This window comes from Taurulus bubalis (genome assembly GCF_910589615.1).
Source record: "Taurulus bubalis genome assembly, chromosome: 8".
Lineage (NCBI taxonomy): Eukaryota > Metazoa > Chordata > Actinopteri > Perciformes > Cottidae > Taurulus > Taurulus bubalis.
Window position 1 is genome coordinate 12255270 of NC_136596.1, and position 13179 is coordinate 12268448.

The window sequence follows — 13179 nt, forward strand, 5'->3', positions numbered from 1 at the left end:
ATGATGGCTACGGAGGTCAGCAGTGAGGATACGGGCTTGGTCACGACAGGGACAGGGGTGGCAGGCGGCGGAGGCCCGGAGACGGCCCCTTTTCCCTACTATCCCAAGCCGAGCAGAGTGCGAGTCACTGATTTGGGACAAGGACCAGCACCAACCATCCGGCAAAACTCAAACCCCTTGCCGGACTCACCTCCCGACATGAGTGGGACCTACCCCATGCCTAGTGGGGATGTGACCGGACCAGCGCTTTCCGCAACAGGGAGTGGCGGAGCAGGAGGTGTACATTCAGTTTTACAAGGAACAAGTTCAGGGACCGTGGGCGGCATAAGCTTATCTCCCACTTCGGAGGGTCCAGCTAGTCTGATTTCACCCACGTCAACAGGCCCGGATGGACCCACTGACTTCCCCCCACTGCCCCCACCACCTCCTCCCCCTCCAGGTGGTGGGGTGCCCGGTGGCACTATTGATGAAAGCGACATGCAGGACGGACCGGAATACGAGGAAGAAGAGGTGATGTTCCCCCTTTCCGCACCTCCTACGAACCAGTAAGTACACTACCAGTAAACATCAGGTATTGTTCATTTATACCTACAAATCAACATTTTCGAGCAGCCTGTACTTGTTGTTGTGTCCACTTCCTTCCTGCTGTCATACACGTGAGGTCTGACTTAGTATTGACTCCTGCAGGTGTAGTAGTGTCTTGTGCTACTCACAGCTTAGTTTTTTTGTTTTGTTTAAAACTTTAAATGCTTTTTGTCTAAATGACTACGATTGAGTTGACTGTGCGATTTGATGATACATTGCATCGTTGTGTAAACAGTCAAAGTTAAGTCAATTTTTTGTTGTATCAAATCATTAAACATGAAGTCAACACCACATACACTATTGATGATTTTGGGCATTTTTTTACGATAACATCATGAGCCTTAAGCAGCTGAAGTGAACTGGTTTGATGAAGAGTTGCAGGTGTCAAGGCCTTACTTTACTCTGAGTGAGGTAAATGCATGTCATCTAGGTAAGCACCAACACCAAATGTGCCTTTCCTGTTGTATCAAAAACCTTTTTTTGTTTTGCCTGAGTCTTGCTCTCTGATCGGCTCACAGCTGTACAGAGTTCACTTGGGTCAAGGTGCTGGGAACACCAACATCTATTGGGGAGCCACACATTCTGCCCAGTCAACTTTATTAATACAATACTGTTAATTATTTACTGATTATTTTCATTAAACTATTGTGCTCTATCATGCTACATTGGGAAATAGAGATGGTCTTGGAGAAGAAAATGTACAGTTGTCGGTCTTATTGGATAGTATGTATGAGGAATATTTTTTGTTTTTATGTGTGTGAAACAAGCTTAAAACAGAGGATACCTTTTTGATTGCAGCATGGTAAATGCATCATATACAGTGCATTTTAGAATTGCATCTCTAATTATAGGAATATTTATTAATTTATCAGGCATGCACAAAAGCACATGTCAAAATGCGCTGGTGTTGTAATAACCTAAATGCGGCCCTACCATTTGTTTCAGTCTCATTAGGGAACTGCTGAGCTTTGTCATTTCTGACCCGCTAACTGTAAGATATGGAAGTGACTGGACCTGGAGTGTGGATTCAGCGCTTCTTTTAGAAGCCACCCTTTATCTCCCTGTCAGAATACAGAGGAAGGCGAATATTTCACAAGTCTTGCTTGTATTGGTAATGAACCCCTAAATGGAAAAGCAATTGAATTGTCTTACACACAGTACTACTGTGGAAGTAGTTGTTTTACCAAGGTAGACTTCTTCATGTGTTTGCACTTGAATTCCAGTTTGTCAACTTGCAAGTTTGCCAGTGAGGCAGTGGAACAGTTGTCATCTGTGCATGGATGGCATTGATTTTCTTTGGTCCTCCTTGTTTCACAATGAGAGTCTTGTCGTCAAATATTTATCTGCCACGGCCACTAACACACACAACTTTACATGGTGGTGGGAGTCAAAATTCATCTACTCACTCTCTCACTCTTGCCTCCTCTGAGGCGCTTTACTCAACCGAGTTGTGCAAGGTCCATACGCAACACAAGCTTTTCCTCTATATTGGGGTTGTGGTTTTTGGTGAATTGCTTGTAGTGGTGAAGAATGCACCGGAAAGCTGGACCGCTTTTTTTGGTTTCTAGTTATTAGTCTGCAATTTCCCGATATGTGTTGTGAAGTGTATGATGGTGTTCATACTATTGAGGCCTTGAAGGATGGTGATCTGTAAAAGGATAATGACAAAACTATCATACTCTTATGATGTACTACTGTATTCTTTCTTTCTGGCTTAATTTTTACTAGTTTACTTTGATCAAATAATTGGTTAAAACACATTGAGGTTAATTGCTGCATGTATATGTATAGTTAATGTGTGGTGTGCGCCTCATGAGAACACCTGCCATTAGCAATATGAGCAAGGCCAGGCAGGCTCTCCGCAGAGCTAGGCTTACAGCCTTCATACATTCTTTTGTCTGGCAGTGGAGGCTTTTCAAGAACACAGGAGTTGTAAGGTGCTGCCATCGCCCTGTGACGATGACCCAGTTAAGGCGAGGGTCTGTCCCTCCATTCAGGATTTGTCACTGATCCACTGTGATAGACGGGGCTGATATGTGGACCCTCTGCAAGCTTACTGTCTCATCCAGTGGTGCTGTTTTTCAGATGATGCCAAATCTAATATACAGGGATTCAGGCAAACGCGTCATAGTCATGGACATAGTTCATAGCTTTGACCAGGCAATATAGTGAATCTCATGCCCAAATATATGGCATAAAATAAACCTATCTTGGGTCACATTATTTTTGTAAACATCCAATCTATGTTTAATACAGACATCTTTTGTTGTTGTGCTGAACTTGTTCTTTCATTGCGCCTGTAATGGGAGTTACATTTACAGCTGACTACCCTGAATGATTCTGAATTTCACCCTGTCCTTTCAGCTGCGTAGCTATCTGTGTAATGGCTTCAAGACTGATCTTGTATTCCTTTGAGTTATGTTAGCAGCCTGCAAAGTACATGTTGGAAGAGTGATGGTGGAAAACTTCCACACCGTTGGAAGTGGTCCCACTGTGTGTTGCACATTTTTTGCACAAAGCTAAACTTGGCACATTTGCAGAGCGCGTTAGAGTGAACATGTTTGAGAGCGAGAGAAAGACAAACAGCAGTGACAATCATTCACACCTCTGTGCAACAATCATTCATTCATAAACAATGGCTGAAGCAATGCAATACACATTTCACACTGAGGATAGTTTAATGAAGAGGCAAGAGTGAAGATGTCAGGTGGCCCTAACGGAGTGCGTTCCTGCTGCCATTAGAAACCTAAGGCCCAGTGCATGAGCTTAAACAAACAGAACGTTGGGAAATTAGTTGTTGATTTTGAGTTTCCACGCAGATTAGTGAGGATTTTAAATTATAACGGGTTCCCTGAAGAGCTGTTGTGGTAGGATGAAGGAGAAAAAATGGGAAAGAAAGGATTGATTTAAAGAACTGGCTGTGTGAATGAGTTTAGCACTTGGCTGTGGAAACATCTAACTGCAGTGTTAATTGAGTAGCCACACTACCTAATTGCCCTTTGTTTAGGGAGGCAGAGACAGTGGAATTCTGAAATGGCACAAGGATCATGTCACGTAGCTTAACAAGGATATTCCCTGGTGGAGATTGTTCCCACTAGCCAACATGTTACAGCACTTTTATAACAAAGCATGGTCTTATTAATGGAAGTGGATCAGTCATTGCACAGTTTTGATGACTGGTGAGCCCATCAATTAGTATTAAGCCTGTAATTTCCTGTTATACATTTTTGAAATTACTGCATAACTCCTGGCTGAAAAAGTTACATACTGAAGCGTATGTAGAACTGTGTTTGCATCTTGTTGCACAACTGGCCCCTCAGTCTTGCAACTCTTATAGCAAAGGATGCACATGCTTAGGGTTGTTTTGCTAGACCCCATTGAATACAATACCATTCCTTCTGTAAAGTCTTTACTGTGGATTGATAAAGCGAAGCCTATGGTTTCCATGCATTTCCAATGTGTTACGCAACGTCCTGTCATGCCCTTCTAATACCCACACTGCCCTGCCTTTTCTCTCATACATCCTGTTTTCAAGACTTCTGAGCCACTCATTGTGGCCTTAACAGGATCTTCAAAAACGTTTCAGTTGTGTTTGACAATACCCAGGATTTTTTTTAATGACTCCATATTACTTGGGTGCGCTGAATAATACGTTGGATTCTTTGCATAGAAAATGTTCCAATGCCAGGTCAATGTTAAGTACCATAGTACAACCGGTAGAACTTCCTGCACAGCAAGTATAATAGAGTTTTCCTTTCATTCCAATGTTACTTTTACTCAAGAGAAGCCACATCACTGAAAGCTATTCTTGTGCATTTCCATTTAATTGAGATGCACTTTCTCGTCAATGTTTGTTTAAGTTACTCCACATTCAATTTGACAATAAGTAATGGCTTAGGGTGCTTTCACATCAAACCTGTTTTGTTAGTTTAAAACAAACTCTGGTTGGTGTTCCCGGTGAGTATGGTTTGTTTTGGCTGGTGAAAAAGCTGTCGCTCAAACCCTGGTGCGACCCAAACAACTGAACCAAAAAAGTCTGTTACGGTTGTTCTCGGAAAGCTTCCAAGCGACCTCTGGTGTAGTTTGTTTGTGTGAAAACCAACGGACAAAGCACATGCCTTTTTATGATAGCAGCTATGTGATGTTAGCACGGTTTCAAAAGCGCACTCACTAATAAATCCATCTGCTGATGAGAAATCTGTTGAGGAAGCACTCCTATTGATCTGCATTTAAGGCATGTATGAGCTCGTCAGCGTGGGTATTTCTTTGATTAATAGGTCTGTTAAAACAGCCATGCTTGAGTCTGTGTTCTTTGTCATTTCATTAGCTCCATTAAAAAGCATGTGATGGCTATCCCACGGATCCCCGCCTCATCCAGGTGTCTGCGCACTCCCCGATGTTCGCACTCTGCGTTCGTACTACTTATCTGGGAGCGTGCAATGGGAATTTTGTACCGTCCTGTCGCTACCATTATTCATCTTCACATTCAGTCCATTTTCAGTCTAATAATACAAATACTGCTTATAATGGTGCAAAGGATTGTAAAGCTCATGGTTCGGATTGTGTCACGGATGGGATCAGAACAAAATAAATTCCTGGTCATGCTTTTCTTGCCACTGATACTAATTTCACATCATTGATGATCCATATTGACAGACACAGATCCTTTTGTTGTTTGAACATAGCAGCTGACTCTTTGTTTTGCCACCGTCCCAAACTGCTCTGAATGTTGTCCTTTTACTTTATTATAGTAATTTAAAGTGTTTTATTTCTTCATAAGAACACACAATTAAAATTATACTTAAATAATAGATTATATTTGTATATTACATTATATATAAACTGCTTAGAGCTAGTGTAAACAGTTTAATAATTCATCTCTAATATCTATTTATGTTGTTGTGAAAACATCTCCTTCAAACAACTGCAGAAAGCAAATGCCCTCATTGCCTATTTGACCAAATGTTGTAAAACTGTATTTTACAATGTGATGGTTAACGTTAAGCTGCGTAATTAATCTGACGTCCACATGACTACCAAACCGTGAGAGGGATCCGTAAGGATCACAGTAAAATGATGGTATAATATGCATTGATTTACACATTAAAAGCCCCCCACCGATAATGCAGGATGACAATCACCAACAATATCCAATCATCGCATTATCTGTCAGTCTGTATAACTTTGTTTACTCCTCTTTGTTTGTTTATAAAAACTACAGTGTGAACAGAAACCGGACCAGAACTAAAATGCAACAATGTATCTTAATTTTTTTGGTCCAAGACTAAATGAACCAAACTACATATTTAAGCATATTTCAATTCTGCAGGAAAGAAAGTGTTCTTAACTGGACACTTTTGGTAAGGCAAGGCAAGGCAAGTGTATTTGTATAGCACATTTCAACAACAAGGCGATTCAAAGTGCTTCACATAAAACCATTAAAAGCATCAAAACATAATGCACATTTAAAAACAGTTAAGAAAACATTAAAACAGTCAAAAAGCAAAAAAAAAAAAAAAGTTGAAAAAGCAAATTAAAAAATAGATGACAGTGAATGTGGAAACTTGAGCCCACAAATGAGTAAATATTTAAGGGGTCACAATTTACATAATAGTTGTTTAGCTGGTTGGTTAATACATACACCCATACTGTGTTTACATGAAAAGCTCTGGCTTTCATTCATTGACAGAATGCTTGGTGTGGAGTTGAAACCATTTTGGAAGTTTAAGGGTGAGCGAGGATCATGCCAACGTGCGTTTAATCTTTCAGCATAGTTGAAGCCAGGTGTATATAAAGCGCTCTCTAAGTTCAGTCAAGGTAGGAAGGTTGTGTGATTTGTTTCCACTGGTACACATCTGTGTATTTGAGTGATCATAGGCAGCACATGAGTGTGTATTCATGCTGTAAGATGCCACTCCCTACTCTTGCTGTCCCACTGCTTCAAAAACCAATCGGCAGCATGCTCATGATGCGTGCCTTTATGAGAGAGAGAAAGAGGGGAGGGTAAGAGAAAGAGAACGTCAGAGCAGGATTAAGTTGGAGCAAAGACAACAGGACTAGTTTGCCTCAGTTTCTAAAAGATACATTTCATCAGAGGTAGAATCTAAAGGATAACGGAACCAGACATGGTCTTCCAATTATCCTCAAATCATTTATTATTAGACTAAATGCATCTCTCTGTCCTCTTGTTCATCTTACCTCCCAAGGATGTTGCTAACTGACACTAGTGACGGGAGATGACTGTATCCGTGCGGCAGCAGGGTCCCATCATCATGCCTTGTACGGATTTAGAGCTACCTTTGCTCTGCTTTACACGTTGGAGCTTACAGTTTTTGCCTGGCCAGCCGCAACATCAGTGGAGTGGGTGCACGTTGTGAGACCACAGGAGGGAGATGCAGCAGAGGGCAAACTCGGCGTAAGTGGGGCATCGAATCACCCCGCAACTCCAGCCTTGCCTCCCTAACAATGGGCGGGCAGGACAACTCTTGCTTATCAAGCTTTTTTTCTTTTAGATTCCAATTTTATTGTATTTTATTATACTGTTATTTAAAAGTGGAAATCTGAAGGGTTGTGTGTAGTTTATTAATTTAATATTATGCAAAGGATTTATGCATTGTGAAATATTTGAGCTTACTGTGAACATCCAACATTTTAGTTGTAATATCACAGGAAATCTATGATGGACATTTTTTGTGTCAAACACTGATAATGACATAATGTGCCTTATTGGTTTAAGAATATAGTTCCTAGATCTGACAGATGGGAGTCAGGAAAGTTCAAATTACCTGTGTAACTACATGGTAATAGGTGAGACTAATTGAATATAGTGGTTCCGTTTACAATTTACATGGCATAACAATTTTGTGTAGAAAACATGTTGCTCTCGATACCCCCTTTTTATAAAGCCAGCAGCTCCACTGAGCTGCATTGCTAATGTACTGTAATGCAATGTTTCCTTCATTTTGATACTGATAAGGGCTGACAGTACGTCTGTGGAGATGTTTGAGTACAGCTGCATCTATTGAGACAGAAGAAGATGAAGAGAAGAGACATGAGCGGAAGCGAAAGAGTTCATAAAAGAGCTTAATGAGAGACAGACAGACAGACTGACAGAGATACAAGGTCCAACTCACTCAAGTCACAGACTCACAGCAATCTGTCCTTTTAGTCTTGTTGCCCCGAGAGACTTGGCTCCAGCAAACAGAAATTTGATTTTTCTAGCATGTGGTAACAGTAAAGCTGAACATAAAGTAGGTGGGTACAAATAGTAGACTCTTTGTTCACCTGAAATCTTAACGTTGGTATTCATAGTAATTAAAAAAAACAAAAATCACAATGCTTATTAAATTATGAAGTTTTTCCCTACATACTCTGAGTATCATTACTATGTTTAAAGTTGTCATGCTTGAATGCTTTTGGTCAGTAGACTATGATGCATTGTCATTTTGAGCATGAAAGTTTCAGAGGACTTGGTGTCCTTTTTCAACCGTAGCTTGTCATTGCTTAAACGCGTGTACTATTTTTGGCAATGATTCCACCCTGCGATGACACACTTGGCCCCAGAGAATTGATTTCTTTTTTAAATTATATTTCTATTCATGTTATTGTCAGTAATTGTCTCATTCATAGGTCATTGCGTAATTCCTCCTATGGGTAGTGTACATACTACTTCAGCAGGTAGTTTTACAGTCTAAACACCCATATCATGAGTTTGATGCACATCAATGACCCAAGCAATGTGAACAGCTAATGCTGTTTCGCCTCAAGTTTATTTATATTGCTGTATACAAATAACTGTTTTGTCTGTGTCATACATTAATTGTTTCCTCTTCATTTAAAACATAAATGACATACACGCATGATGTGCTCTCACATATTTTTCTTCTCCAGTTATATCACAAATTAGACGAGTTGTGTTGTATTCTATTTCTAAGATAAAACAAACTGATTACGTAATTGTAGAATTACAAAAATACATACTTATTCTATTAAAGTATTTACTTTATAAATGTGGGAATAGTGCTTCTCTTTCTGAAAAATATGTAATTTGGTTAGTTTGAGCAATTTTTTTAAGACCTTGTAGTTTGATTCTTTAACTTAAATAACTCCCATCAGAGCTCTTCTGATGAAAATGTTTTAAGTCATTCGGCCTTAAAATGTAGCCAGACGGATTGTATACACAATACATCATGCTGCAATGCTTGCTGCAGCCTAAGCCCTATATGTTGATGTCTTGCCCAAGCGCAATAGGCTTGGACATGTTCAATTTCAGCAGCGCAAAGTAATATTGTTCTTGACAGCGTGACACAATTATGCAGACAAGTTAACATACAAACTACTTTGCCCACAGGAACAGCAGAAAGCATTGCCTATGGCGCTTGTCTCCTAATGAAGTGACTAAATGGGTGTCTTGTGTGAAAGTTAGGTTCAGGATGTGAGCGTCTAAGTGAAAGATAAGGTTGTCGGTGACTCCTCCTGATCACTCGCCTCAGCAGTTTTGAAACCCATTTTGGTGTGGTGCCATTAAAAGATATTTGTGACTTGGTTAGTATGGAAAACACAATAACTTACCATGCATGCGAGTTGCCTCAATTGCATGCATTAAGATCTATCAATTTGTTTCAGTACACTGGTTGCAAAGAGATGAATGCCTTATCACCCTGAGCTGAGCGTCCTCAGAGGAGAGAACCAGGACGTCACTGTGCTGCTCGCTGTTCATGTACTGACATGACTGGGCATTCCTCAAGCTGATAGTAGCACTGTGCCCTATCACCACTTTCATGGCTTATGCTCATAATAGCCTGTCGTAACACCCTTCCTGCCTACTCTTCACATCCCATCATGGAAAGTGTAATTTAAGAATTTAGTATTATAGCTCATATATATATATATATATATAAAAACTGCAGTAAACTTGAAGTAAGTAGCGTTTTCCAAATGTATAGGTGTGATGTAAAGTGCACAAAAAAAAGAAAGGTTCAGGTCTGAAGGTTCCGACACTAGGACATTAGAGGTGTCTGTGTTATACGTGGGATACATGTAAATGACGCAGTTGACCTCAATGCACTGCACAACAACAAGTATACGTGTCTGAGGTTGCTTTGACAACACCGAAAACATGGAGTAAGGCTCATACAATATTTTGTTAAACAAACAAAAATACAACAAGGCGAGCTTCGTCCAGCATGTAAACCAGTGGAAAGTTAGTTTGTACTGAATACGGATAATCAATACTGAATTAAAGCACACCTGAGAAGATTGTCTTTTGCAGTTAACACACCTGCTTGATTCAACAACCCAATAAATGACAAATAGGTCCCTGTATTTTTGAGGCATATAGTGCGAGCGGGATTCAGTAATTAAAAAGGATGCTAACAAGCTGTTAATTGCTGCAGGACTGCCCAAAGCAGTAGCTATAACAGTAAAGTATCGTAGGCAACAGTGTACAGAGGTCCGCCTTCTCAACGGATAGCTTTTTTGTTTCATTGTAAATGACTATTTCAATTTTCACCTGCAACTTTAAACAGCCCAAAATATGCTTAAAAAAAAGCTTAACCCCACAGCAGCAGTAGTCTATCTGGCCGAACGATTCACTTATTCATCTACTGGCCTGGTTCAGGATTAATAGCAGTTGAAGTTAGTATCCCAAATATCTTGTATTTGCTTTTAATGTAATTCTATGCAGGGTATAATGGGTCATCTACAGTCTGTTTCAATGGGGGCATGGACTACTTAAATATCATTATGCTGTAATGAACCTAGCTTGTTTGGTTTGCACTCATCTTCCTTTTCAATTTCACTGTTCAATTCTCCGTCAGTGTTTCCATCTTTTCTAGTCCTGTACGGTCTTTGTCCTACCTGCCAACTGCTCTCAACCACCCTCTTCAATACTCTTATCACCCAAATCCCCCTACAGCACCTTCACAGACACTTAACTCTTCCCCCTCTTCAGCAAATCTTCTCCAGCGACTCCATGATAGCAGACTTCACCAAGTTTCCTTTACAAGAAGGGACCTTTACTCACCTAAACCAGATGGGAGTCCTTTAGGTCTCCTGTGAAAAAGCTACTGCAACACCTAATTCATCTTCTAACCACTGGATGTTTTTTTCCAGTTCGATAGGCACCAGTGGCCTAAATTTGTAAATGCGTGTTAATCTTTTACCCTCGCTGGCGAGGCCCTGTCAAGTTCAGCCTCACCTGCTAAAATGTTAACCAGTGTTGTTCCTCAGGCTTTTGTTTAATTCATAAAGGAGCAATGGTGTGCTGGAAACTAAAAAGTAAAAGCTTTTGGATTTCCATTTATTAAAGAATGCATGACCTGCTGATTCTGTCTGGGGTTTACTCATGAAAGTAGGTCGTACAAATTTATCAGAGCTTCATATCTAATATTGATTTCATTTTCTTTAAGTATTTTTTTATTGGTCCTTTAACTTTTAGTCAAGTCAGTTTACAGAACTGTTTGGAGTTTCAAGGTTCAAGTGGAAATGTATGTATATTGTGATGTCTAAGACATCAGATAACCTGTAAGTGCTGATTCTAGTTTAGCGATTCTGAACTATTTTATTTTGTTATTGCAATTATACATTTTTTATTTCTTGAAACTGGACTGTGAAGAACTCAAAATATTTGTGTTTTATATTATTAGAAAGATATGCGTCCTCTGTTTTTTTTCAGGAAAGTATGTATTGGGCTACATTTTTCTGATTAATTCACATGCCTTACTTGGTTTCTGGATTCTGTTGACCTTTCAAAACAATTTTACTGTCACAACTCTTGTATTAGTTTTAAAGGGTTTCTTTTAATTTTATTCTGATGAATTTTAACATTTATTGAAATTGCATGTAGTGTATTGGAATAAATATTTGTACAGCATGATATGGATATTACCCAGCTCTACATAAATGTGATCAATCAAGTCATTGGATTTATGGTGTGCTCACTTCTCAACAGAAATATGTACTTCCTTGCTCAACATATTTGCATCTCACTATAGTTTCTATAGTATCTATCTGCCGTCCCTTCTAATAATTTCCTTCTCGTCTTTCTGTCTCAGGTGGTACCATGGCAAGCTAGACCGAACCATTGCTGAGGAGCGGCTGCGCCAGGCCCGCAACCCTGGCAGCTACCTCATCAGGGAGAGTGACCGCCGGCCCGGTTCCTTCGTCTTGTCTTTCCTCAGTGTGACCAATGTGGTCAACCATTTCAGGTATGACAGAGTACATGCAACTAGCAGCACTAACTTTAACCTCAGTGATATACTTAGTTTGAATCTACAGTAAGTTTCTATGTTTGGTGAAGAAGTTGGTTGGTGGTCCCGTTGCAAATTAATTGGCTTGTTTGCAGTTGATTTTTCCAGAGATGTAACATAATTTGACCCGATTTGGCCGACACAATGCTGACAACGTGTTTGTCCAATAAACTATTTTCTTTCCATTGCTGCTATAATTTTCTGGGAAACGAAAAGGATAATGTAAGGATCCTCGAGGTGTCATCTGTGTTTACCATACAAATTATAGGAGATAGTATATCCTACAACTGAGAGCTTTGTGTTTGGAGTAGTTAGAATAGTTTGGTCTGACAACTGTTGTATTTCTATTCTCTATAGAGCCCTTTTAGTAGGTGAATTATAACATAATGTGGCATGTCATAATAAGCCGGCAGCATGCTACCCTCAAGTAGAAGATAAGGATAGGGGAAGTACAGAAGTTATTTATTACATGCTAACCAAAAGGGCAGAGAGATGGGACTACAGATGGAAAATAGCCTCTTGGCTAACTTTGGCACATTTAACAGAAATGTTTTTTTATTAATGTGCACTGTCCCCTTATTAAATAAACTGTGTGCGTGCGTCGCAGAAGACTTCTGTCTGTGAGTGGGCGTGAAGTAAAAAATGGAGAAGTTGAGTGAAGAAGCACACTTGTCTAGCAACAATACCTTGGGGGTATTTAACAACCTTGTAGTCAATAAAATAAAATAGAATCGGCATTACAAATTATCCTCCTTTTCAATAGATATGTTATAGGCTACATCCACACTACTACGTTTCCACGCATATTTATTGCTACGTTTATACTGAGCGTCTACACTACTCTGGAGTTTTAGAACACCAAAACGAAGCGGCATTATCAGCACTACGGGCATTTGTCTGAGTATTTAAAAGAATGATCTTAAGTATCAAGCGTGACCTTTTATTATTAAAGAGTACTATAATACTCGTATTATATTTTCCTGTTTACCTGGTGCCCAGTGTACACGTATAGTCATTCTCGTATGTATAGTCGTTCTCGTATGAACAGAAATCAGTTTGAAAATGATGCCTGAGTGGACGGATATCCTTTTTGTTTTTAACATATTAGTGTGGATGAAGCCATTGTCAGTATAAGGATACATTTACGCTGCAGCTCGTACGTAAAAGGGAAAAATATAGTCTTCCGATCAAGAGCCAACAATGTGACGTCCTCTACTTATTTATTATTTATAATTTGTAGCCTTTTTTTTTTAAGTGGTTTACTTGAAGTTGCCGTGTGATGAAGTGGAAACATTTATTTTAGATCACTAAGCATGCTGCTGAGAATAAAATTTGTGGTTTACAC

General features: G+C 39.7%; 1 protein-coding gene across 1 annotated transcript in view; it reads left to right on the top strand.

The window, feature by feature from the left end:
* Positions 1 to 13179, top strand: part of LOC306740615 (ras GTPase-activating protein 1-like) — a gene marked incomplete at both ends in the record, with an annotated part of 24606 nt that continues 11427 nt past the window's right edge. Inside the window, 2 exons of the mRNA XM_079222846.1 lie at positions 1 to 545; positions 11640 to 11792. Of these exons, the coding sequence (XP_079078972.1) occupies positions 1 to 545; positions 11640 to 11792 (698 nt within the window). The remainder of the gene's footprint in view (positions 546 to 11639; positions 11793 to 13179) is intronic.